Source organism: Carassius auratus, chromosome 26 (genome assembly GCF_003368295.1).
Source record: "Carassius auratus strain Wakin chromosome 26, ASM336829v1, whole genome shotgun sequence".
NCBI lineage: Eukaryota > Metazoa > Chordata > Actinopteri > Cypriniformes > Cyprinidae > Carassius > Carassius auratus.
The window spans coordinates 15,043,572-15,070,928 of record NC_039268.1 but is presented as its reverse complement, the minus strand read 5'-3'; the positions used below and the strand labels follow the sequence as shown (position 1 = coordinate 15,070,928).

The 27,357-nt window shown below is 37.9% G+C and overlaps 1 protein-coding gene across 2 annotated transcripts; it reads right to left on the bottom strand.

Annotated features, from left to right (window-relative positions):
• Positions 1 to 1,826: 1,826 nt before the first annotated feature.
• On the bottom strand, positions 1,827 to 13,602 carry LOC113044422 (probable ribonuclease ZC3H12C). Of its 2 annotated transcripts, XM_026204404.1 has the most exons (7): positions 11,417 to 13,602; positions 9,061 to 9,134; positions 6,876 to 7,678; positions 4,173 to 4,312; positions 3,782 to 4,016; positions 3,532 to 3,638; positions 1,827 to 3,372 (listed from the first exon to the last, which is right to left on the bottom strand). In XM_026204404.1, exons 3-7 carry the CDS (start codon positions 7,580 to 7,582, stop codon positions 2,030 to 2,032), a joined length of 2,532 nt encoding a protein of 843 aa, XP_026060189.1. In that variant the 5' UTR covers positions 7,583 to 7,678; positions 9,061 to 9,134; positions 11,417 to 13,602; the 3' UTR covers positions 1,827 to 2,029. The 2 variants fall into 2 exon arrangements, with proteins under 2 accessions (XP_026060189.1, XP_026060188.1); XM_026204403.1 differs by lacking the exon at positions 9,061 to 9,134.
• Positions 13,603 to 27,357: the final 13,755 nt, after the last annotated feature.

The window sequence follows — 27,357 nt, the reverse complement described above, 5'->3', positions numbered from 1 at the left end:
ACTACGACTTTATTCAGCATTGTTTTCTCTTCCGGTTCTGTTGTGAGCGTGTTCACTGCAGTGTATGATAACCGGTTTGCAAACGAATCATTCGATGTAACTGGATCTGCTTGAACCAGTTCACCAAATCGAACTGAATCGTTCGAAACGGTTCGTGTCTCCAATAACCATTAATCCACAAATTATTTAAGCTGTTAACTTTTTGAATGTGGCTGACACTCCCTCCGAGTTAAAACAAACCAATATCCCAGAGTAATTAATTTACTCAAACAGTACACTGACTGAACCGCTGTGAAGAGAGAACTGAAGATGAACACCGAGCTGAGCAAGATAACAAACAAAAGATTGACTCGTTCACGAGTCAAGAACCGTTTCTGTCGGACTCATCCGATTTGAGAACCGAGGAGCTGATGAGCATGTGTGATTCAGCGTGAAGCAGAATGACACACAGAGTGTCTGAACCAAACTGGTTCTTTTGGTGATTGATTCTGAACTGATTATGTGCTAATGTTATAAGCCCAGGTAAACCGAAGGCTTAGGATATCGGATATCGCCAATGACACCATTACGCCGAGCACAAAAGAACCGGTGAACCGTTTTCAGGATATTGGTTTGTTTTAACTCAGATGGAGTGTCAGCCACATTAAAAAAGTTAACAGCTTAAATCATTTGTGGATTAATGGTTATTGGAGACGCGAACCATTTCAAACGATTCAGTTCGATTTGGTGAACTGGTTCAAGAAGATCCGGTTACATCGGATGATTCATTCGCAAACTGGATATCATACACTGCAGTGAATGCGCTCACAACAGACCTGGAAGAGAAGAATTAATAAAATAATTTTGATTTTTGGGTGAACTAACCCTTTAAGCAATTTTGAGCATTGCATGGATGTTGGTGCCAGACTGGCCGGTCTGAGTATTTCACAATCTGCTCAATTACTGGGATTTTCAAACACAACAGTTTCTAGGGTTTACAAAGACTGGTGTGAACAGGGAAGAACATCCAGTATGCGGCAGTCCTGTGGGCGAAAATGCCTTGTTGATGCTAGAGGTCAGAGGAGAATGGGCCGACTGATTCAAGCAGATAGAAGAGTACCTTTGACTGAAATAACCACTCGTTACAACCGAGGTATGCAGCAAAGCATTTGTGAAGCCACAACATGCACAACCTTGAGGTGGATGGGCTACAACAGCAGAAGAGCTCACCAAAATGGGACAGTTGAAGACTGGAAAAATGTTTCCTGGTCTGATGAGTCTCAATTTCTGTTGAGACATTCAGATGGTAGAGTCAGAATTTGGCATAAACAGAATGAGAACATCATGCCTTGTTACCACTGTGCAGACTTTTGGTGATGGTGTAAGGGTGTGGGGGATGTTTTCTTGGCACACTTTAGGCCCCTTAGTGCCAATTGGGCATCGTTTGAATGTCACGGCCTACCTAAGCATTGTTTCTGACCATGTCCATCCCTTTATGACCACCATGTGCCCATCCCCTGAAGGCTATTTCCAGCAGGATAATGCACCATGTCAAAAGCTACTATCATTTCCAATTGGTTTCTTGAACATGACAGTGAGTTTACTGTACTAAAATGGCCCCCACAGTCACCAGATCTCAACCCAATAGAGCATCTTTGGGATGTGGTGGAACGGGGGTTTGTGCCCTGGATAAGCAGCCCACAAATCTCCATCAACTGCAAGATGCTATCCTATCAATATGGGCCAACATTTCTAAAGAATGCTTCAGCACCTTGTTGAATCAATGCCACGTAGAATTAAGGCAGTTCTGAAGGCGAAAGGGGTCAAACACAGTATTAGTATGGTGTTCCTAATAATCCTTTAGGTGAGTGTATTTATGGTCTCCCCAGAGATTTATATAAAAAAATAATAGTAATAAAAATCATAATAATTCTCTGTTTGTGTTCATCTGAAGAAAGAAACTCACACATTTGTGAAAATGTGAGAGTAAATGATGTGTGAGAGTAAATGTGTGAGTAAATGATGAGAGTATTTTCATTTCCCTCAGTGCTTAGTATCCAGCATAGTTCTTTTCTGCCAAAATGGCTGCTGCCAGCTGTTGGGCGTCAGTCACATGAGGGTACCGCCCCATGACCAACTGCACTAGCTCTGTGGGAAAAATGTTGCACAGGTTGGTAAACACTTTCTCTCGTGCTTCCTGGTAACGACTCAAGGCAAGTGGCTCCTGGTGCTGGTGTGATAAAGCATGGGGCAGATGGTGGGGTGGAGGAGCAGAAGGACAGCCCCAGGGCATCCTCCACATCTGTTCACGATTCTTTGAAAGACCCTGGAAACCGATGGGCTCGTAGCATTGTTGTGAGTGCTGTCTGTAATATGTACCCCAGCTGGTCTTTCGCTCTTGGGATACATAGGGTTTTTTAGGAAGCAGTGGAGAGTGTTCATAAGAGTCTGACATGCTGTCCACAAGTGTTGAAGCAAGGCCACGACCCAGAGGAGAGTTCTGGGAGTGAGTGTTGTTCTGGAAGAGAGGAGGATAGTCTCCAGGATAGCTTGAGCGGGAGCCTATCACTTGATGCTTGCTGTAGGAGACAGAGTGGTGGAAATGGGGGTCTTGCTGGTCTTCTGGAGCAAAACTATGAACATGAGGTATACTGTGGTGGAATCCTGGGTGATTAGATGTAGCAGGAGAGAGAATGAACCCTGGAGGAATAACAGAGGGTAACTGATAATTTCTACGATGATGTTGGTGGTGAGGACACTTGATTCCTTCATCCAGTAGCAAATCAGAAGAACTCATGCAAGAATGCTCATTGTGGGTTGCCATGCCATAAGAATCGGAGCTCATGCTGCCATCACTGCTGCAATCTGATGCCACTGAGCTTGTCCGTGGATCAGCATCAGACAGGAAGTGACGATCTGGACTGTTCTGAGAGGGCAGGCTTAGACCAGAATATGCCCTAACCATGGAGTAATACAGATCGGGAGATTCACAGTTTGCGTGTGGTTCTGCTTGAATCTGCTTGTGATCTTTCAGGTCGTGGCTATACCCATGACAGGAAGGAGGACCTCCTGGAGCTGGAGGAAGAGCTAGGTTGCTCTTATACAGGTCTGCTTTAGTTTTGGAGCACAGTTTATCTTCCACATCACTGTAAGAGTGGGCACGGATACTGGGGTCCAGTTGCCTCTTTGGCAGAGATCGTTTACCGTCACAAGCTTTATCATTATGGAAGCCTCCAGGCTCACTGTGGCTTTTCACGAGACCTGTCTCTCCCACACTTTTAACTGTGGAGTTCTTGGCACTGGCACGGAGCTCATCTGCTACCGCTCGCTGTGGCTGTGTACCACGCTCTGGATGGTAAAACTTACACTTATGCCCGTAGGTACATTTCTTTCCTAATGGAAATATTAGGAATGTTGAAAATAATAGTAAGCTACTTGCATTCATGGAAATTATATATTTTCAATTCAAAATTGTGAATTCTGACTACAGAAGTCTTGTAACATAGCTACTTGCATCTTAGACAACTGTACAACAGCATTAAAAACACTTACCATATGGACAGGGCTGTTTCTTATGCTCTGGAATGATGGGTCTTTTTCTAAGAAAATTCTCCAGACTTGGCCCATGTCGACCCAAAGGATCATCAGGAGGCATAAACCTAAGAGACCCCCCCCGCCACATTATTATTTATTTATTTTTCATAAAGAGGAAAAAGAGCAATTGAAGTATACTGAAAACACTGAAATTAAGATTTATGTTCAACATTCATATACTTCATTATACCAGGTTCAATAGACTTACTTATCATTTACAAAGGAGTACATCAGAAGGCGTTCATCAATAAATTTTTTCCATTCCGGTTTCTCAACAGCCAAGTCTCTGTAGTTGTCATTGGAGACAATAATGCCATCTGATTCATAAGCTAGCTTAACAATAAACCTGTCATCATAGCAGACTACTCTGCGGCCCTGGACACGACGTGATGGTGTAAATACAAGAATCTTATCCTTTTCCAGACGTCTCAAAATCTCCTGATCTGTAAAGGGGAAACATTTTTTGGATTGGTATATATAGTTAATCAAAGGCTGACATTTTTTTTTCTATTAACTGCGAAAAAAACTAAAAAAAAAGCAATCATATACCATTTGAATAAAAAAATTTCAGTTGATGGCTTGATGATAAATCTTTATACCTGTGATAAGAGCATCAGGACGGGACTGTTCTTTCCTCCAGGCCGGAACAAAAACGGTTATGTCTCGATGGCCACGTTCAAGAAACCAGTCAACTGCGAGCTGAATGCCTTGACAGGAGAACATCTCCTTATTGCCATGGCTGTAAAAATGAGAAAGTTCTAATTAAAAATAAACATCTGTAACTGTAAATACATAATAACCTTTAACAAAGTGTATTAATGTTTTTTTTATTATTATTATTTAGCTAAGCAAATAGTCAGTTTCCCAGAAAGCAACATAGTGTTGCCCCAGAAATCCCGGATCTGGGCCGAAACTGCTTGCTATCTGGGTTGTACACAAAAACACACAATTTCCGCATACTGTTTGTATGTACGTAATTGTAAATATACTAATACTCATTATACTACTGGGCCGTTGAATGCTTGAATCTGATTGGCTGACGAATGTTCTGAGGTGTGCAATTATTTTCTGGGAAACGGATGACAAACGTAGTTCCAGGCAGCTCTCCTGATCTCATTACAGTTCCATATCACTTCGCATAGTAAAACTGTAATAATGGAAATTACAGGACTAACAAAAACAACAATGACAGACAATTTTCCAAAAGTAAACACACATGGCATTTCTAACTAGCGAAGTAATAACAGCGCTGTTTAGAGACGCTGATGCAGCCTAATTCACGCAAGTTCTTTCGTTCTTTCTTTCTTTCTTTTTTTTTCTGTGTGTGTCTCTGTCTCAATTGCTCTCTTTCTAATAACTTCATTAATAATTGTATCAGAATGCTATCAACGGCTCAAGCCAAAGTCTCTTTTCTCAAGCTTCCTTTACCAGCTTTAAAATGACATTTTGGAACCAACAAAAGAGGCATTGGATGAGATGCGGAACAGCAGTTTAAGTACAAAAACCGGACTAATGCTTTTAAATACATCATCTGATCGATATCTTGAATGTGGTAACCAGAGTATAAGTGGAATAATTGACTCAGGATGGTGAATTATTAGAAAAAAAAATTTAATAGCCACGACGCGTATCACCACCTCGGGTGTGCATTATCTTTCTAATAATTAAACAGCCCAAATTATTCCTTACATATAAATGAGTACACTCCCCTTTGAAGCTTTTTTCACAATTGAGCAAATTTATTATTACGTAAAATAATTTATTGTTACTACACAAAGCTATTTCTTTTTACATTAGGGCTATTTGAAGATATGTTTTAGCAAGTCTGGTTAATCGATTACCAAAAAGCATGTTAATATTACTGAGCAAAATATATAAAAATATATAATCAACAGCTGAGTATTTTGAATTAAAACATTTAAATATACACATTTACACCAAATTTGGTCCACATGATGCCAAGATGCTAAATATCAAACTTTCATGTACTGTCAACAAATGGAAACAGGAAGAGTCTCATATCTTCTCAGTGCATTGTATGGTGCAAACTGTGTGTTGTATTCATAGGGGCTGATCACATGGTCATAGTGCCACCAGCTGACACTTAACTTATACATTTACCCATTTAAATGGATGTGCCCTTGACAAAAAAAAAAAAAAAAAAAAAAGAAAATAATCTTAAAGAATCTATCAAATAATTTGGTCTATTTTTTTTTTTTTTTTTTTAGCAGATACGATCTGACATATGTGTTAGTTGTGGCCTATTATTACTAATATGCCCATGTTCACACAAGAAGTAAAAACTTCTCAAAACATTGTACATATGGAAACATGCTTAGTTTTAATTAATTTCTGATGCTCAGATGGCTAACAGCAAAACCAAAATGAGTGCTGTAAAAGATGGGTGCTGTAATACTGTTCTCCACTAGATGTACAGGAGAAGAAATATTTTTACAATAATCTTTTTCTATCAAGTCACATTGCTTTGGGACAAAAGTTGATATAATGCACTGTCAATATTGTTTTAAAGAATTAAAGTGAATCTGAAATGTGCTTATAGATCATCCAATTTATTTAAATATTTTCATGAATGCATTGGTGTTTTGTTAAAGTCATCATAATCACAATGTCCTGAAGGTACTCAACATTTTTAGAGTGAGTACCATTTTTTTTTCTCCTACTGGAATATAAAATAAATAAATAAATGCTAATTGATTAGTATTGATTAGGCAATTTTATGAGACTATCTTTAATAGGCATCTTGGATCATGCAGACTAAACTTTTTTTGTTTTTGTTTACCACAATAACAAGTTGATGCGAAACTGGATCTGATTGTATATCTTTGCAATGGTTTTGCAAACTTGGACTAAATCTTTTATTATTACCCCACACTGACCACACCACATCATTTGTTGACAGCACCACCTATTAAGTATGTTAATGTTATAAAGAATTAAATCATATTACAATTGATTGTATTTATGGTTTTCAAAAATGTTGTCTAAATTCATCAACAAATGTGATCTAATTACTCCTTTTTGTAGTTCGTCTGATGGTCTCTTCCATGCTAGCTTAGCTCTTCATTTTGCTTCTTTCATGCCTGGTCCCTTAATTGCCACTTGCAGCAATATTTATGATCATTAAATTACCACATGCATAACCTCTGCTACTTCAGGTCATGTAATCTAAATGTATTGTTTAATCTTTTTTTTTTTTTTTTTTTTTTTTTTTTTTTTTATCAAGGATAAACATATTAAACCACACAATGTGTGTATGTATTTTTTAGTTTTTGGATTCTCACCTCATGGCCACATTGCTGCCATCAATAACAATCGGGCGGAAGTTATCCTTATCTTCCACAAAGGGAGACTCTGACTGGCGAGAGTCAAGTAAGTCAGAGAAACTGTCGAAAGATGTGCCAGAGGATGATGATGATGATGATGTGGAAGTGGATTGGGAGAGATTCTGTGTCCCACCCTCATTCTCTGGCTTACTGCCCAGTTTTACCAGCTCCCCAAGAACATCATTGATCAGTGCATCTGACCCGAGCTTGTTTAGAACCAGCCGAACTAAGTCTTCTGCATAGCCAAGTTTAAGGGCAAACTCCATCTTTGTCTGGTATTCCCTGAGTGTATTCACAGGGCCTGGCTCTTGGTGTACTATATCCACAACTAGTGAATCCATATCCAGACATGGAGACTTAGAGTGTGGTGGGTGGACTGAATGGATGGACCCTTCACCAAGCATATCAACAAGAGGATGACTGTGGCTATGTGCAGGCTCACTGTCTGACGCTGCACTTTCCTCTGAGTTATCTTGTGGAGAAGAACCGCAGCTTCTAGTGCAGGGGGGCACAATGTCACCCATGTCAGATAAACCACTGTCCATGATAAGTCCAGCGTCTGCGCCAGTGTGCTGGTCTGTAGCCTTGACATCAAGGTAGTCTAGATCCAGCCCCAGTTCGAGGATGTGGCCTGTTCCATCATCCAGATGGTCTTTCAGGCCCATGAATCTGCAACAAACATCCAACGCTGTTCTGACTGAGAGTCTTGCTGACCCCTGCCACCTGTTATTCAGCCCTCAGATTGCCTTTCGTAGGTAAACCTGGAGAAGGAGAGAGGGATACTTTAAGAGACTCCATAGTAATCCAGGGAACAATGAGAGGTGCTGAACTGCTAAAGCATGCTTGAAGTAGATGGGGTTAAAAGCTCTACTAAAGGACATGACATCAATAGTGAGTTCTAATGTTCACCTCATCTGTTCTCTGTTCACTTTAGACCCATAAATGAAACACCATAGTGTCCCCAGCAATTTTGGCTTTGTCTCTACTCAAATGTTAATATTCGCTCATTTATGTAGGAGTTGTGCTGTTGGCTCCCCACTTCTCTTTTACTTTCCTCTATCCTCCCACCATCCTATTATATATGTATTATATATATTATTTTATGTTTCACAGGAGAAAGAAAATCTAACAGGTTTAGAACAACATGATGGTGAGTAAACAGACGATTTTTAAAGGACAGATGAATTAACACTTTAATATATTTAAAGGGGTCATATGATGCTTTTTAAAGATCATTATTTTGTGTATTCAACAGAATATGTTGACATGCTTTAATGTTCAAAAAACACATTATTTTTCAAATACTGTACATTATTGTAGGTCCTCCATGCCCCACCTTTCTTAAATAGTTCCTTTTCTACAAAGTCCCTCCTTTCGAAAAGCGCAGTCTGCTCTAATTAGCCAACTGATTTAGTTGTACCATCAGTTCAAGCCCGAAAGTGGAACAGGGTGGTGTGACAGACACATTGATGAAACTCGTATGTGTTTGCAGTACACAAACTACGGACAGTTAAGACCGCTGACTGCACTGTGTGACCCTGTCTCTCTCTAACACACAAACAAACACACGTGGCTCGCAAAACTCTGCATTTGAACATTCAAGAGTAAATAATTAAATTAATAACAAAAGTTGGTAATTTGTAGCCAAGTCAGAATTACCTCCTCTCCTAGGTTCACGAAACCGTAATCATTGCAAAATGCATTGCTGTTCTGTTGTCAGTAATCTTAAAGATTCCTAAATGTGTCTACTTTTGGAATGTCAAATAAAGTGCTTTTGCTTTCACCCAGATACACACAGCATCTCCCTGACATGGCTGCTTCAACACTAATTACGGTTACTGAAACCAAACTTTCTTTCTTTGTTATGAACATTGGGGGGCATTACGCAAATATTTCCACATAGTGACGTAGACATGTGGTGGCATGTTTGAATGAGCCATTTTGAGGGGGTGTGGCAGTCTTAACTTTGATAAAGAATATCTCTTTCGATCTGAGACTTTAGTCTTTGCAACTTTACAGATCTTCTTCATGCAGCTAGAGCTTGTAACACTCCAAAGAGAAAGGAACATTTTTAATGTCATCATATGACCCATTAATATGCGTGCAGTATGGAACTCAATGTGAGAAGAAAACTCAGTCTTACTGCTCTGAATGTCAGTGAAGACCATGTCAACTAGATGAGCCCAATAGACAGATTCCCTCCGAAGACCTCGTCACCTAGACAGCCATTGGGACAAGACCATTATTTCTGACTTTGTTGCAGCCTAGAATTGAACTGCTGGTTTCATCTGGCCAGGGGAGAACAGCACACTATTTCAACACACTATTACCCTGTTTAATACTGTAAAGCTTCATTGTAAAAAGCACTATATAAATAATGGTGAAAAAAAAAGAGAAACATATGAACACTCATAATGGTTAGAATACAAGATAAAACAAGATAATAATTCCAGAGTAAAACATTTTGCACACAATATAATCTTAGCACTAAAGAATTTTCAGATAGAACAGTGTTCATTCTGAAGTTCCTTTTTTATTATAACTTGCGTACTAATCTAGCTACTATAGGCTTGGCATTGTACACTATATTGTTAACTCTCTTGACAAAGGGGAAGTCGTTGGTCTAATGGTTAGAGAGTTTGACTCTTAACCCTAAGGTAATAATAAGCAAATAATTGCTGCCCATTGCTCCGGGTATGTGTTCACTGTGTGTGTGTGTGTGTGTGTGTGCGTGTGTGTTCACTGGTTTTTTGTGCACTTTGGATGGGTAAAATGCAGAGATGATTTCTGAGTATGGGTCACCATACTTGGCTGTATGTCATGTCACTTTCACAAATTGCTCAAAATGTTCCTTTGGATTAAGGCATCTGCTAAATGTATAAGTCAAATATTTTGGCATATGCATTGTGATATTAGCTACTGATAGTGTCTAGATCTCTTAACCCTAAAATTTAAAATAAATAAATTCTGCCATCATTTACTTGCCTACGTAGAGTCTGATGAGTTCAAAAGTTGCATCATGCCACCTAGGGCCATAAACTCACCAAATGTATAAGAAAAGCCAAGTAGCATGAAAGGAATGGAAATAGAAATTCCTGGAGGCCCTGACAGATTCAGACCGCTTCCTCAGTCAGCAAGTACCCCTCAATATTGTGGCCTCACTCGTCATCCAGAGTCAGAATAATAATTCCAAAAATGTTGTTTTTTTTCTTTGGAAAATTCCAGTTTAACTTTCACCTTCTTTTAAGAGCTTCAAAGTTCTGGACCATATTGACTTTCACTGTATGGTCAGCTGAAACATTCTTTAAAAAAATCTTATTCTGTGCTCCACAGATGAAAAGCTATTGAAACTGTCAAGTATCCAATTGTTGCTAGGCTGCAGCTGCTGAACAAAGGTGTGCATATGTCTGACTTGTCTACCAAAAAAAAAAAAGTTCACCAGACCAATCTGTGCATTACATGCTCTCAGAGGGTGGGGATGGGGGAGGGACGGGCTAGAAAAATATAAAAAAAGATTCCCTCATGACAATGATCATCTGATGATTTAAAGATTTTGAAAATCAAAACTGACCAATGTGTGTGTGTGTGTGTGTGTGTGTGTGTGCGTGCATGCATGCGTAGTGCAGTGCAGTGCATTGGTAGTTATTGAGTTTGTGAGGAACGTCATCTAAGCTGTCGTCTTAGCCCTATGCAGACAACAGAGAGGGCTGTCGCCAAGTTAGGGAGTGGGGGCAGGGGGTTTGCTGCCAGCAGGGCAACAGATGTCTACTGAGGCCACTGGGGAACAAAAAGTGGTGTTCTCCTTTTCCAGCACCCAAAAGAGTCAGCCACTGCATTTTCTTAACTGTCTGTGGTCACATGACAAAAATGGAAAGCTTGTCTTAATTCTGAAGTGCAAACACCCTCCTGGGAGTCTTGATAGCCATTTCAAATTCACACATAAAAAAAAAACACTCTCTGAAATGGCTTCCACTATCCTTCAGCCCCACATAACCAGAAGCACATCATACATCAACCAACCCAGTTATTAAAAAAAGGGACGGTAAAGGGAGAGGGCCTCCAGTTCCTTTTTGTAAAACTCTAAAGAGTGGCAAAGCAAGCCAAAACTCCATTTTCAAAAATATCTCTGGATTGATGTCCTTCTGATTTTCCTTTTCAGATAAAGTGGAAATCAGCACGAATATGCAGCAGAATCTCTATGACACCTGTCCTTGAGATATTCTGACACCTGTTCTTATAAGTGTCTCCGTTCCCACAAACCAATCAAAGGCAAATGATTTTAAGAAACAATTACTGCTAACAGCTAGTGAGCAAAAAAAAAAAAAAAAAAAAAAAAAAAAAAAAAAAAACATGAAATGAAATATGAAATGAAATATTCATTCAAAATGGAAGAAATATGTGCATTCAATAAAAATTACAGACACTTAATGCGCAAAAGCATATATACATACATACACACACAGAGAGAAAGAGAGCGAGAGAGAGGTAAGATGACTTACCATAAATCCTGGAATATCCAACCCAAAAGTTCTTGTGGTTAATTAAAATACCTCTTCTCAGTTCAGCACTGGCTAACACAAAATATATATTTTCCTTGTTTTACTACAACTCAAAACCAAGAAGCAGAAACCAAGTAGAAGTTAAAGTAGTTAAATCCAAGCTTGAAGAAGTAATACTCTGTGCCATAGATTGTGTTCCGTCAGAAGACAATGAGATCTTGACCAGATGGAGCTACAATGTCTACCATTCCCGATAGGCCAGTAGCTGTGCATGGACCAATAAGAGTGCAAAGTGCTCACAATTGAGTGTAAATACTGAAACACACTCTCACTCGATTTCTCTGATGCACACACACATTTGATATTCTAAGGGAGTGTGGGGATAAGCTAGTGGCTGTCCAAAAGGTCTTCCCCCATGCGGTTCATGAATAGACGAGGGGTGCGCAGTCAACAATGGAGCCACACAAAAGAGGCCTTAGCAGGCAGCTGCAGCACGAGGCCTTAGTCATTAGGGAGCAGGCTGGCAGTGGAAAACACCTGGCTCGCTTAGGGAATACAGCAGCTTTTGCTTCTTTGTTTATTTGACTGGGGGATGGGGGTCTGGTTCAGATACAAACAATGGGCTGAATTATGTTAAAAGCATTGCGTGTGTCTCTGTGTGAGAGAGACAGCAAAGGGTTAGATGGGTAGTTGTGTGTCAGAGGGGGGCCAGATCCAGAAATCTACACACAATAAGTTTGTATGTAAAAAAAGACATCTTCATTGTTGTGCCACACTTCCACAAAATGCCTTTTTAGAGAGGACAGATAAAACGGGAGGACAAACCCTATGATCAGGGTTTTTGTCATTTTAGGTTATGAAAGTTAGGGGGGGGGAGGCAAGGAAAGAATTCTGATTCTTTAAAATCAGTAGTTCCAGTAGTCCAAACCTGAAGAACCTAACCTTTATCAAAGCATACTTATCCAAACAAACTCAATCTTAAAGCAAGATAAGTCGAACTGGCTTTAAGTCGAAATTAACAGCTCTTCAAATATAGATCCTTGGATAAATGTTTTAGCATAAACCAAACCATTCACAAGCATACAAACAGCTAAGACAGACTTAAAACTAAGTTACTATTTAAAACAATGGTCATGCTTGTGGGGTAAAACGTCACGTACAGTATGACATCAGCAATCTCTTAAATTTTTGCGACTGGGGCAAAAATTAAGGTTCCGAAATCATCAAATAAATGTACATTTTCTATTAAGCAGATGACTTTTACAGTGTTGCATTCATTAGCAGAACACACACACACACAAAAAGAGATAAAAGTGTTTTAATAAAATGAACATGTCGATTGACATCAACTGTACACAATACCAAAAAACAAACAAAAAACATTTTAACTTATTTTAAACAATTAACAATTCACAATTCACATTGAACTTAATATTACCTATTATTGCCTTTTATTTCTAAGCAAAACCTCTTAATTTGGTACACAGTCCACTAATCTGAGCAAAAACATCCTTTATACAGCACAAGACCCCTACAGTGTACACACAAAATCATGCAGTTGCAACTTGTCATTTTAAAGTGCTGTCTAATTTATTAGACCTTTTATGTAACTTAGAACATGATATATAATATAAATAATAGAATATATAATCAAAACAATTTGATGCAATTAAACTGAGATGTTTGTTGTTGTACCTTTAAGCTGGCATGAGAAAAAAGTACAAAAAAATGTATTACTCACTAGTGAGGTAAAAAGAAACACTGTTGCAGCCTAATTCACACAAGCTCTCTCTCCCTCTCTTTCTTTCTCTGTGCGTCTATCTCTCTTGCTCTCTTTCTAATAACTTCATTAATAACTGCATTAGAATGCTATCAACGGCACAAGCCTCCATAACCAGCTTTAAAATGAGTTTTGGAACCAGCAAAAGAGCAGTTGGATGAGACGCGGAAGAAATAATCCTACTCCCAATAGCACAACAGACAAATCCCTTTAAATATATAATCTGACTGATGTCTTGAGGTGTGGTAACCATAGTATAAGCGGAATAACTGACTCCGGGCCGTTAAATTATTAGAAAAATAATGCACACGCGAGGTCTAACAACCACGCCGCCCATCGTCAATTATTCCTCACTTAATCAGCATTTACTAATGCTAACTAATGATACCTTATTGTAAAGAGACACCAAAATTTTGTGTTTCTAAAAACAAAGTTTTACATTTAAAATAATTTACAACCATGGCCGTAGCCAGGCTTTGAAAATTAGTGAGGTCTAGGCGGTTTCTATAATAACCACCTTATTATAGAATTGTGCTATAATAACCCCTAAAAAATACAACTAATTATTTGCACCAACACTTAAAAAGAGACAGAAATTTAGATGTTTTTGGAGGGATGCTCATCCCTATTTATTGCATCAAAGTTTGTTAATACTATATTTATGGGGTGGATCATTTTATCAGTTGTTTATTATTCATTCAAACATACAAACGTGTTGTTTTTGGATAGTCAAGATTGCAAAAGACAATACCTGACATTCAGCTCCAGTGACGCAGAAGGTCAAACGCGTGTCATACATATTTTGACGTGATCAACCAGGGATAGAATATATATATATATATATATATATATATATATATATGTATGTATATGTATGTATATATATATATATGTATGTATATATATATATATATATATATATATATATATACACAGTACAGACCAAAAGTTTGAACACACCTTCTCATTCAAAGAGTTTTCTTTATTTTCATGACTATGAAAATTGTAGAGTCACACTGAAGGCATCAAGGGCTATTTGACCAAGAAGGAGAGTGATGGGGTGCTGCGCTAGATGACCTGGCCTCCACAGTCACCGGACCTGAACCCAATCGAGATGGTTTAGGGGTGAGCTGGACCGCAGACAGAAGGCAAAAGGGTAAACAAGTGCTAAGCATCTCTCGGGGAACTCCTTCAAGACTGTTGGAAGACCATTTTAGGTGACTACCTCTTGAAGCTCATCAAGAGAATGCCAAGAGTGTGCAAAGCAGTAATCAAAGCAAAAGGTGGCTTTTTTTAAGAACCTAGAATATGACATATTTTCAGTTGTTTCACACTTTTTTGTTATGTATATAATTCCATATATAATTCAACATGTGTTAATTCATAGTTTTGATGCCTTCAGTGTGAATCTACAATTTTCATAGTCATGAAAATAAAGAAAACTCTTTGAATAAGACGGTGTGTCCAAACTTTTGGTCTGTACTGTACATATATATATATATATATATATATATATATATATATATATACATATACATATATATATATATATATATATATATATATATATATATATATATATATATATATATATATATATATATATATATATATATATGCCTACATGTCATAATGGATAGTCATCACATGTTCAATTCAATTCAAGTTTATTTTTTATAGCGCTTTTTACGATGCAGATCATTATTACAAAGCAACTTTACAGAAAATTACGTTTCTACAATATTTAGTAGTAGCTTACAACTGGTGACTGTCAGTTTGTGTGCATATGACAGGATTTTTTAGAAAAATTAATACAAGACATAGTCAGCCAGATGATGAACATTATTAACAGCAATTATTATATGATGCAATCACACATGTAGCAATATTTGTTAGTTCTGTTTGTTGATTCAGGGTTAGCATCATCTGAGGTCTTCTCTTCTCAGGTGTTCTGGATCCAGACTGGAGCTTGTGTATATCCTAGTTCCCGTGGCAAATCAGATAAACAAATTGAGACATAATTAGCATAGCTGCTGTTCCAAACAAAGTAAAATTAATTAGTTTAATCCAAGCTAAAGAATAAGAATGCACATTTTATCAGATGCAACTGCAGTCACAATATAAGAGATGCATTATTCGAATGCTTGGCGAAAGAGACGCGTTTTTAATCTAGATTTAAAGAGAGAGAGTGTGTCTGAACCTCAAACATTATCAGGAAGGCTATTCCAGAGTTTGGGAGCCTAATGTGAAAAAGCTCTACCTCCTTTAGTGGACTTTGCTATCCTAGGAACTACCAAAAGTCCAGCGTTTTGAGACCTTGTGGAGCGCTATGGATTGTAACGTGGTATAAGGCTAGTTAGGTATGCAGGAGCTAAAATATTTAGGACCTTATAGGTAAGTAATGATAATATGTAACTGATACAGAACTTAATATGTAGCCAGTGCAGAGACTGTAAAATTGGGGTAATATGATCATATTTTCTTGACCTGCTAAGGACTCTAGCCGCTACATTTTGGACTACCTGTAGCTTGTTTATTGAGGATGCAGGACAACCACCTAGAAGTGCATTACAATAGTCCAGTCTAGAGGTCATGAATGCATGAACTAGCTTTTCTGCATCAGAAACGGGTAACATGTTTCATAGCTTGGCAATGTTTTTAAGATGGAAGAATGCAGTTTTTGTAATATGGGAAATATGGTTTTCATAAGACAAGTTGCTGTCTAATATAACACCCAGATTTTTGACTGTAGAGGAAGTAACAGTACACCTGTCTAGTTGCAAATTGTAATCTACAAGATTCTGTGTACTGTTTTTTTGGTCCAATAATTGATATCTCTGTCTTATGCAAATTTAATTGGAGAAAATTATTGGTCATGCAATCTTTTATATTTTTAACACACTCTGTTAGCTTAGATCAGGGGTAGTCAAGTTCAGTCCTAGAGAGCTGCAGAGTTCAGCTTCAACCCTAATCAAACATACCTGAACAAGCTCATCAATCCATTCAGGATTACTAAGGTACAGGCAGGTGAGTTTTTTCTTTTCAGGGTTGGAGCTGAACTGTGCAGGACTGCAGCTCTCTAGGACCGAACTTGCCTACCCCTGGCTTAGATAATTTAGAAGTTTCATCTGGTCTCATTGAGATATATAGCAGAGTCTCATCAGCATAACAGTGGAAACTAATCCCATATTTTCTAATAATATTACGAAGGGGCAACATGTATATTGAAAATAGAAGGGGACCTAGGACGGATCCTTGTGGCACTCCATATTTTACTGGTGATAAATGAGATGACTCCCCATTTAAATAAACAAAATGGTAGCGATCAGACAGTTAGGATCTAAACAATCTTAGAGCCTGCCCTTGAATACCTGTATAGTTTTGTAATCTATGAGTATGTCATGATCTATGGTGTCGAACGCAGCACTAATATCAAATAAAACTAGCAATGAGATGCAGCCTTGATCTGACGCAAGAAGCAGGTAATTTGTAATTTTAACAAGTGCAGTTTCTGTGCTATGGTGGGGCCTGAAACCTTAAATTCTTCATACAGATTTTTTTTTTTTTCAGGAAGGAGCTCAATTGAGCAGACACAACTTTTTAAAAATTTTTTGACACAAATGGAAGATTTGAAATAGTCCTATAATTTGCCAGTTCACTAGGATCTAGTTTTAGTTTCTTAATACGAGGCTTAATAACTGCCAGCTTAAATTGTTTTGGGATGTGACCTAAAGATAACGACGATTTAATATTGAGAAGTGGTTCTTCGGCTACAGGTAACAACCCTTTTAGTAATTTAGAAGGTATAGGATCTAATAAACATGTTGTTGGTTTAGATACAGTGATAAGTTTATTTAGCTCTTCCTGTCCTATATTTGTGAAGCACTGCAGTTTATCTTTGGGTGCGATGGATGAAACTGAAGTATTAGACACTGTTAAATCTAAATTCACTATTGTATTTCTAATGTTATCTATTTTATCAGTGGAGAAATTCATGAAGTTATTTGTTAATTTAGTACATTTTTGACGGTCACTTTTTAGCACATTTACAACAATATTTGTCAACTTAGAGATATTTTAAATAGTTAAATATAAATATTAAATGTTAAACCTAAATGCTAAATCTAAATGTTAAATCTAAATGTTAAATCTAAATGTTAAATCTAAATCTAAATATAAATCTAAATTTAAAATGTTAAATATAAATTTAAATCTAAATGTCAAATATAAATGTTAAATCTAAATCTATATGTTAAATCTAAATGTTAAATCTAAATATTAAATCTAAATCTGTATGTCAAATCTAAATGTTAAATCTAAATATTAAATCTAAATCTATATGTTAAATCTAAATGTTAAATCTAAATATTAAATCTAAATCTAAATGTTAAATATAAATGTTAAATGTTAAATCTAAATGTTAAATCTAAATCTAAATGTTAAATCTAAATCTAAATCTAAATCGAATGGTTGAATCTAAATGTTTCGGGTGAAACTAAATATTTAGCTAATATGCAAATTCAAAATGCCGGAAGTACCAAAATAAAACCTCGATGAGGTCAAGGTGCATCATGTCAAATAAGTAACGAATAAAAACCATCTCATCCCAAGAAATTGACTCTTGGACATGGATTATCGTGATAATGACTACCTAAAATAATAAACACGTTTGGAGAAACTGTATTTGAAGAGTAAGCTAGTGTCACTTTTATGAAAAGTGTGGGACTTATGATGACCTGTACCTATAATAGGGCTTGAGCGCCGAGTTGCATTATGGGACGTGGCGGCCATGTTGCTGGCCTCGCGAATGTAAACATAGAGCAAGTTGAATGAGAAGAGCACAGTTGGGAGAAATCGCGAAAAGGTTGTGGGATTTTTAGGGATACGTTAAACAGTTATGCCAGGGACCGGTATGTGGACAAAATCTGCACTATTAACGGTTTGGATCCATATGAAATTCCCAACAAAGAGTGGAGTACCGAAGACGACTTGCTGCCGCATTTTTGCATTATAAATATTTTTGGCTACCTTGTTTTGTCAAGTCATTGAAGTCTCATGTACAGTTCACAAATGGATGGGTTCAGGAGCACGTATTTGAGCTCTTTTCCCGCTGTCTTCCCGTTTTAGTATTTTCCTGTAAAATATCCCGTTATCCCTTCAAATGGACCTTTCAGTCTATGTACTGTTGTCCTGTTGCTACTCCTTGCCCTTCCAGCGAACAGATGTTTTCAAAGCATCGTAGCTTGGTTGTTGTGAGAGCACGATTTTACACTAATCTGTAACTAAAGTCATGTTAGACCTAGCTTCACAAATCGCTTAACGTTAGTTAATGCAGCAGTTTTGTAGACTAATTTTTGCTGTCAACAGAGGGATAGCAACAAAAAAATGAATGTTAAAATTTCCCATATTTTGGATGAGTAACCCGAGAAATTTCCCTTATTTTCAATGTTGACTTAAGATATATAAATTAATTTTCAGATGTTATGGTCTCCGTGTTCCCGCCTCCTAGCAGGAAAGCAGTGTAAAGTCCATTCCATTCTCATTTTATTTTCCCCAGGGCGATTATGTGTTGCGCTATTACACCCCACAATACAGCAACGGTTTACCATGATCGAAATAGATTTTTAATTAATCAAGTTAAGACACACGGATGAGAGGGAGTATGCCTAAACACTGCGCAGTAGTCCGAGTAGCAGTAAAGGAGGCCATCAACATGGCGGCCACGCCAAAGTAATGACGTCACGACGCCCAAGCCCTATAGCCAGCCACGAGGGGTCTCACTTTGACTGAATGTTATGTCCTCACCATAGACTGAATCACTCATGTTCGCATACTTAACCCTTTCGAGTCGATTAACGCATATATGCGTTTTGAGTCATTTTCACCTGATAACCCCGAAAAGAAGTTAAATTACACTCTCAGTTTTAATCGTACAGATAAGAGCAATACATCAGTCGAATCTCTAAAGGGTCTAGTTTTTTTTGGATACAGACATAATAACAAAAAACATTTGTGCACTTATAAAATAAAGATAACAAACAAGGTGCGCTGTCTACAGTCTTTATCTCCGCTGATCGTCATGTACAAACATTTCATTAAAATGAACTGTAACTCCGTGAATACTCAACGAAGAGACATGAGAGAGATATCTATAGAAAGCCTGGAATGTCTACTTTTAAACTAAACAAGTGCTGCCGAAAACAAATATTCTGAGATAAAGTAATCCATATGTAAACAACGTGATGTCTATTTTTCATATCTCCGCTCATTATATCTAATGTGACCACGCCCCCGCGCTTAACGCGCTATTCAGATTCAAACTGAAGCGCGCGGCTTGAATACGCCCACACAGAAGAAAAAGCAGCCAGACTGTTCTTCAAGTTTTTATTTTATTTTACTGTTTGCTTCGCGATGAGAGGACTAAGACATAATTCACCCCAAAAAGATGTGATGTGGTTGAGGATTTGAGAAATGGATTTCCTCAGAAAAAAGAATGAAGCCCTTTATTCAGCAGAGATCATAAACAGAGTAAGTCTCTTTTTATTTATTTGTACTAGTTTTCACATAACGTGTAAACATTTTACTAGTTAGACTTTTTCCAAATACTTTTTCTAAACTATAATTCCTGACTAAACGTATAATCAAGTGAAACATTATGAAGTTTCAATAACAATATACAATACTATACCATTCAAAAGCTTGATGTAAATAATATAAATGTGACAAATAGAGATAACTCTAACAAATGTAAAAACAATGCAGTTCTTTCGATTTATTCCCCCTAAAAAAACCTGAAAAATATTATCAGCTCTTTTCAACATTAATAATAATAATAATAATAATAATGATGATGATAATAAATGGGGTTTATTTGGTAGAAAATAAGATTGTTAAAAGGATTTCTGAAGGATTGTGTGACTAGAGAAAGGATGCCAAAAAATTTGAAAGTCAGCTTTGATTGTTCCTAATAAACTGTTTAACTGCTCCCCCAAGTGGATATTAAATTATGTTGTGGGATAATTAAATATATTCTTAATAAACTACAAACATAAAATTATATACTTTTATTTTGTTCTCTTTCTTGTAAGTCCTCCCTCACAGTGGCACAGTTGAATGAGAGGCTCATTATGCGGCTCATTATGCAGCTCATTATGCAGGGCTTTGTCTTCTCAGGTGTAAATCACAATGATATTCATGATAGTTGACGCCTACTCGCATATGACTTTTACCAACAAAAAGTGTTTTAGAAAATTTAAATCAATATATTGTTTTCTGTGAGTGAGTAAACAAGATGATTTTCACATCATTCAGAAAGAAAAATTCTAGGCTACAAGCTCCAGTTCTCAACTTTTCCGGCAACCAATTTTATGTATGTGTTTTATTGCCTTATTCAAGTGATTTAACATTTTTAGTTTTTCACTAACCATGCATAACATTTTTTTCCTCAAAAATTCAATCATGTACATACATGCATTTCACATATTATTATAGCCCAGTTTGTGCTGATTACAGTGATATTAGACTTTACCCATTTAGATATTTATAAGAAACTGAAAAAAGCACAAATGTCAGGGCATGACAAAACTTCTCAAGGCCCCAAAAATACCCTTAGACTCCAGAGGGTTAAACGCCAGCAAGAGCCTATTTCCCCACCCGCCCCTGACCAGGTACGGTAACTATTGATGCTACTGTCGTTCAAAATGTCCAACGAATCGGCGTTAGTCGAGAGCATAGGCTCTTGCTGGCGTTTAAGTATGCAAACATTTTCATAAAAGTGACACTAGCCTACTCTTCAAATACAGTTTCTTCAAACGTGTTTATTATTTTATGTAGTCATTATCACGATAATCTATGTCCAAGAATCAATTTCCTCGGATGAGATGGTTTTTATTTGTTACTTATTTGACATGATGCTATAAACACACACTGACCTCATCGAGCTTTTATTTTGGCACTTCCGGTTATTGGCATTTTGAATTTGCATATTAGCTAAATATTTAGTTTCAACCGAAACATTTAGATTCAACATTTAGATTTACATCTAGATTTAACATTTAGATTTAGATTTAAATTTAGATTTAACATTTAGATTTAGATTTAATATTTAGATTTAGATTTAACATTTAAAATTTAGGTGTAACATTTAATATTTATATTTAACTATTTAAAATATCTCTAAGTTGACAAATATTGTTGTAAATGTGGAAAAAAGTGACCGTCAAAATTTCATACCAGTTTTTTAAACATTGTTTGAAGCTAACCCAGCCGGCATTTCAACGTTGATTCAACGTTGAAACAACGTCAGGTACCATGGTTGAATCAATGTTGAATTACCTTTCGATTCTGCAAATTGGATCAACGTTGACATCACGACGTTGATTCACCGTTGAAATCACAACGTTGATTCACCGTCTTACCTTCATCACGGGTGAATTACGGTCATTCTGGAGACTTTTCGATTAACGTTGAATGAGGTGTTTATTTTAGAAAGTGAATCGATGTTCATAACACGACGTTGTTTCACCGTCGTACCGTGTATAAATACACAATTGTAGGTTCAATCAGATCCTAGTTTGCATTTAGATCAACACTGTACATCAGGGGTCACCAACTAGATTTGTCCAAGGGCCAGAATTTTTGTCTGCAGACACTGTAAGGCCAGATATTCGTAATATAAAATTCGAATTTTATCCTTATATGTAATTATTTTATATACTTATTCTAATTCCAAATTTATGTTATTTTTTACATATTACCTGTACTGCAGCAAGCCACCAGGGGGCGATAGCAATATTTTAGGCTTCATATTTGTGAGGCTGTCAAGCTGGAGTAAACCTGTCATTATGTCCTGACAGTAGAATATGAGACAGATAATCTGTGAAAAAATCAAGCTCCTCTGGCTCCTCCCAGTGGTCCTATTGACATTTGCAGAAATACATCGCTCCTGTTAAGAAACAACCAATCAGAGCTGCGGTCCGTAATTTTGTTTGTGTTCAAAATGTAGAAAAATGTATATAATAAGCGAATACACCTTGAATCCATTTTCCAAACCGTGTTTTAGCTTGTCCTGAATCACTAGGGTGCACCTATAATAAGTGTTTATATTCAGACAATTTTAGATTGCTTCGGGGGTACCGCGGCGGAGTAACCAAGTACCTTTGTGATTCTTCATAGACATAAACCGAGAGAAGTAGTTCCGGCTACGATGTTCTTCCGCAAGACGCAAGCAGTTCTGTTTATTAACCGCTAGAGCGTCAAAAGTTACCGACTGCAGCTTTAAATTATTGTTAACATAATTTAGCCTTTACAATTGTGATGTTGTATTTTTTTTTTCTGGCCGCGTTATCGCTAAAAATGTCTATAAAGGCTTTAAGCATGTCGTTTTTGTTGACTTAAATGTGTAACGTTAGTTTTGTTCTTGCCTGCCATTAATGAAGTAGGATTCTCGGTTGTTGTTCATTTATGCTTCACTTCTGCATTTAGTGGCCGTCTTGCCGACATTTTTTCCACCTGAGTGGAAACTGAATTTCCACACAATTTATAGTATTAACAGCGTTTGAATGGAAAATACTTCGTTTTTAATACATTTGAAGTAACTTGCTCCTAAAAACGGCAGGTGGGGTGGATTTCAAACAGTTTTGAGACCACCATTCTTTAGGCTTTTCTGTGCACGCAGGCCGTAGCCAGACCTAGGTCATCAGTTCCGTAACGTTAAAGTACCTCAATACATTTTTTCATGTTCACAGACATAATTTGTCCTCTGAATGACAACTTTGCTGTCGAACTCCTCATATGAATGTCTGCATGACACGTATAATTCAGTTTAGTTTCCAAGAATTGCTTGAAAATTTTCTCTGTGAGACACTGGATGAACGATCAACTCTTGAAAGCGTTGTGAGGAGGGTGCTGGCGAAGCCTCTGTTTTGCCAGATTCAGGTTTAGTGCTTGGGCGTCGTGACGTCATTACTTAGCGTGGCTGCCATGATGGCCCCCTACTTCTACTGTGCAGTAATGTGCTCATGCTTATAATGGGGAGGGACTTCGGTATCAGTTGTTATAGAAATGTAAAAAATATTACTATACCAGCAATATCCTGCAAACATTTTTGTGCACTTTTGAGCAGATTAAAGCATTTCTGATTGGCCATTGTTTTCATGTGCTCAACAGATATCTCTGTGATTGGGTACAATGATCACTGATTCATGCTATTCACTGAGCACTTACACAGACACATGGGAGCATATGAAAGCCACATCTTTTAGCAGATCTGTCAGCGGATCCCTAATATATCTGCTCATAGACAGATCCTCTGAGATGCGGCTTTCAAATTCTCCTGTGTATATCTGTGTAAGTGCTCAGTGAGGAGGGTGAAGTGATGATTGTAGTTAATCAGACATATCTGTTAAATGCGTGAACTCAAGTGCTGGAAATGCTGGTATCGCCACATTTTGGGTATTGGAAATGTGCTATATAAATAAAAATAATAATTATTATTAAAATTATTACTATTATTTAAAAGAATATCAGTACCGAAGTCGGTATTATTGCCAACACTAGGGTTGTCACGGTACCAAAATTTCAGTATTCGGTACCGATACCAGTGAAAATCCATGGTTCTCGTTACCAATTTCGGTACCAAAGCAAAACACAATATGCTAATAAAAAAAAAAAAACCACACACACACTTTTTATAACTAAAAATAAAACCAATGCCATTATTTATACTTATTTAAAATTGTGATTAAAGTTGTTTTTACAAGTAATACAATTATACAAAAAACAGTAAACAAGTTTCAACCAAATTTTATCTGTCTTTTAATTAATGAAATTTGAACAAATTCTATTTTTTGGTAAATAAAAGATTTGCTATTAAAATTAAAACATGGAATACATATTGTGTGATTTATTTCTTTAAAAAGTTTTATTAATTTTTTTCAACAGTAGTAGCAGTATCACATACATTCTACTAAATAATAGTAATATTTCTAGCACAATGCCTTCTTGTAAAAATGAACATATTTTGACGGGTTGCTGTGAATACCTTTAAACTGACACTGGTTTTACTCAAATGAAATGGTAAAATGCTTGTGAAGTGACTCAGAACAGTTCTGGTGATGTTGTTTATGTATTTATGTCCTCATTGAGATGGCAGATGCTGAAATTACTGCAAATGTCACCTGCTTCAGTCTATGCAAGCCTCTACGGACACCTCTGCAATTGAATCGCCATTTGCCATTAAATATTTTAGTTTACTCGCCAGATTGATATATAATTAGAACTTTAGTAATTAGAATTAAACTTGATAACCATGTTTAAAGAGTAACTAAACCCTAAACCAACTTTTTGTAGTTAATGATCTATAAGAATGGGGCTTTATTAGTGCTGTTCATTGATTCGAGTACCTTTTTTGACATTTGAGTATAAAGTGTTTTAATTCTACAATATATGGTGTAAAAATTTCTTAGTGCTGCCCTCTTCAGGTTGAACGGTGGCTACTGCAGTTGATTTTTCCTATTGGATGTTGCGGTGGCAAGTGACGTAAGCGGTGGCAGGTGACGTAAGCAGTTTCCAGCTCACCATGCCCCTTGGTACGAGCTACAGTACCACACCCTTGGCAGTATAAAACCATCTTGTTGAATCCCATCTTGAAATCGCAGGAATAAATTACATTTTAAAATATATTCAAATAAAAAAAGTTATTTTAAATAGTAAAAAAATCTTTCTAAATGTTTTTGCTGTACTTTGGAACAAAAACATGCAGGCTTGTGGTGCAAACATGTGGTGTTCTTCTGCTTCGCCCGGGGGGACTTCTGTCTCGACCACACGGATGTGGTGGTCTTCTGCTCCGCCCTGGTGGGCTTCTGTCTTGACCGAGCCTCCACCTGTCCACCTCCCTCCTGGTCTCTTGTTTTGTCAGTCATGTGTTGGAGGGTCTGGTAGCCGCTCCGTAGAGAGGGGGTATTGTCACAGTGTCTGGTTAGATGTCCTCCTTCCCCACGGTGTCTGTCACTTCCTGAACCACATTCCCCACGATCTCTGTCTCCTCATTGTACTCAGCCAATTCCCCATTAGCGTTGTCATTTCCTGGCTACTTTGGTTTTGACCCCTGCCTGGACTGATTACGATTTAGATTACCCCAATAAAAATCATACCTGCACTAGGATCTCTCTCTCCCCGTGTTTTCTGGATTGCGGTCGTGACAGAAGGACTCTGTCACACACAGATCCAGCAGTATGTCTTTTGATGTTTCTTCCCCAGCCACCGAGCGGGAGAGAAAGAGTCAGTTTGACGGAACCCGCCTGGTCGTGTTTCGTGTGACCAGGGGAGGTCGCAGAGGAGTGAGTGGTCGAGAGGAGGTTCAGCATCGCTCTCCAACATGGCCCCCCTTCGACTCGGGGCTTGTGTGGGACGGATCGGAGTAGGGCTGCATGATGTGTCATTTAAGCATCGATATCGCAATGTACGAATCCACGATAGTCACATCACAGGATGTGCGATGTAGGATGTCGTAGTTGATCCGTTATTCATTAACCGTATGGGCCAGCTGCTCCCAGGCCCTTGATGAATGTGATTCGCCGATTAATTGCACAGCTTAACCATCATAAAGTGAAAGCTTAACATTTGCATGTGTTTTTAAGTCCTGCCAGTTTAATAGGGTGCATATAAGAACAAGCTGAGAGAGAGAGAGAGAAAGAGAGTGCCCAAGAGAGCCCCGGTCGCGCACGCTCACCTTCACCGTCTTCAAACAACCTGAGCGCTGTGTTGCTATCTCTCCCTCATGCATATTAATCAAAATCAATTGACATGATGGTGTCGAACAAAAAAAACAAAAAAAAAAAAACATATCCAGTGATGAAATGTTTTGTGTGTTGTCAAATCTTGTGCGATATCCTAAACTGCAGAGATAATTACACAACGCGTGCTGTACACGTCTGATTTGCGAACCAATTCAATTTAATGAATGGTTTAAACAACTGACCTGTCTAACACTGAACTCACGAGACGTCTGAATTGGTGTATAAAAAAAAAATCTGTAACTCTTTACAATGATGTTCTATTTATTAAACTATTTAACTTCCTTATTTAACTTTTACTATTCCTAAACTGCACTTCTACAACATTGTTAATTTCAACATTTAGGATATAGCCTTCATTGTTGAAATCAAAAGTTGTACAGTAATTGTTAACATAGTTAATGCACTGTGAAGTAACATTACCAAACAATGAACAGTTGTTTTTTTATAAACTAAGATAAACAAAGATAAATAAATATAGTAACAAAAGTATTGCTTGTGGTAAGTTCATGTTAGTTAATGTTAACAATTCAAACCATATCCTAAAGTTACAAACAAATAATTTACTCTAATTTAAATAATACTCTGATGTTTTAATCATTTAAAATGAGAATGTAAGTGTGCTCATCCAATTTTTTTTTGTTAGAAAAAATTAGATTTCATATCGCAATATAAATCGCAGAATAATAAAATATCGCAATGTAATTTTTTCCCAATATCGTGCAGCCCTAGATCGGAGCCACCGTCTCACCATGGCGGAAGGAGAAGGGAGAAGGAAGCGCACGTCTGCCGAGCCAGCGCCACTGCCCATGATGGCCGCAAGTCCAGCGCCACTGCACAAGATGGCCGCCAGCCCAGAGCCACTGCGCAGAATGGCCGCCGGGCCAGTGCCACTGCGCAGAATGGCTGCAGCCCAGTGCCACGAGGCAAGATGGACGCCACCCCAGCGCCACTGCCCAAGATGGCCGCTGAAACATTTTTCTATTATTTTTCTATGCTGTCCAAAATCCTAGCGATTCCCAGGAGTGTTCACGTCACGTCTGCTGATCCAGAGACTGTTCACGTCATGTCTGCTGAGCCAGCGCCACAGTACAAGATGGCCGCCAACCCAGCGCCACTGCACAACATGGCCGCTCACCCAGAGCCACTGCACAAGGTGGCCGCCAGCCCAGAGCCCCTGCAGAGGATGGCAGCTACAGTGGGCTTTCCCGAGTCGAGTCAGGTTCCCGTTGACCCTCCAGAGTCAAGTCAGGTTCCCGTTGACCCTCCAGAGTCGAGTCAGGTTCCGGCTGACCCTCCAGAGTCGAGTCAGGTTCCCGTTGACCCTCCAGAGTCGAACCAGGTGCTTCAGGAACCTCCAGAATCAG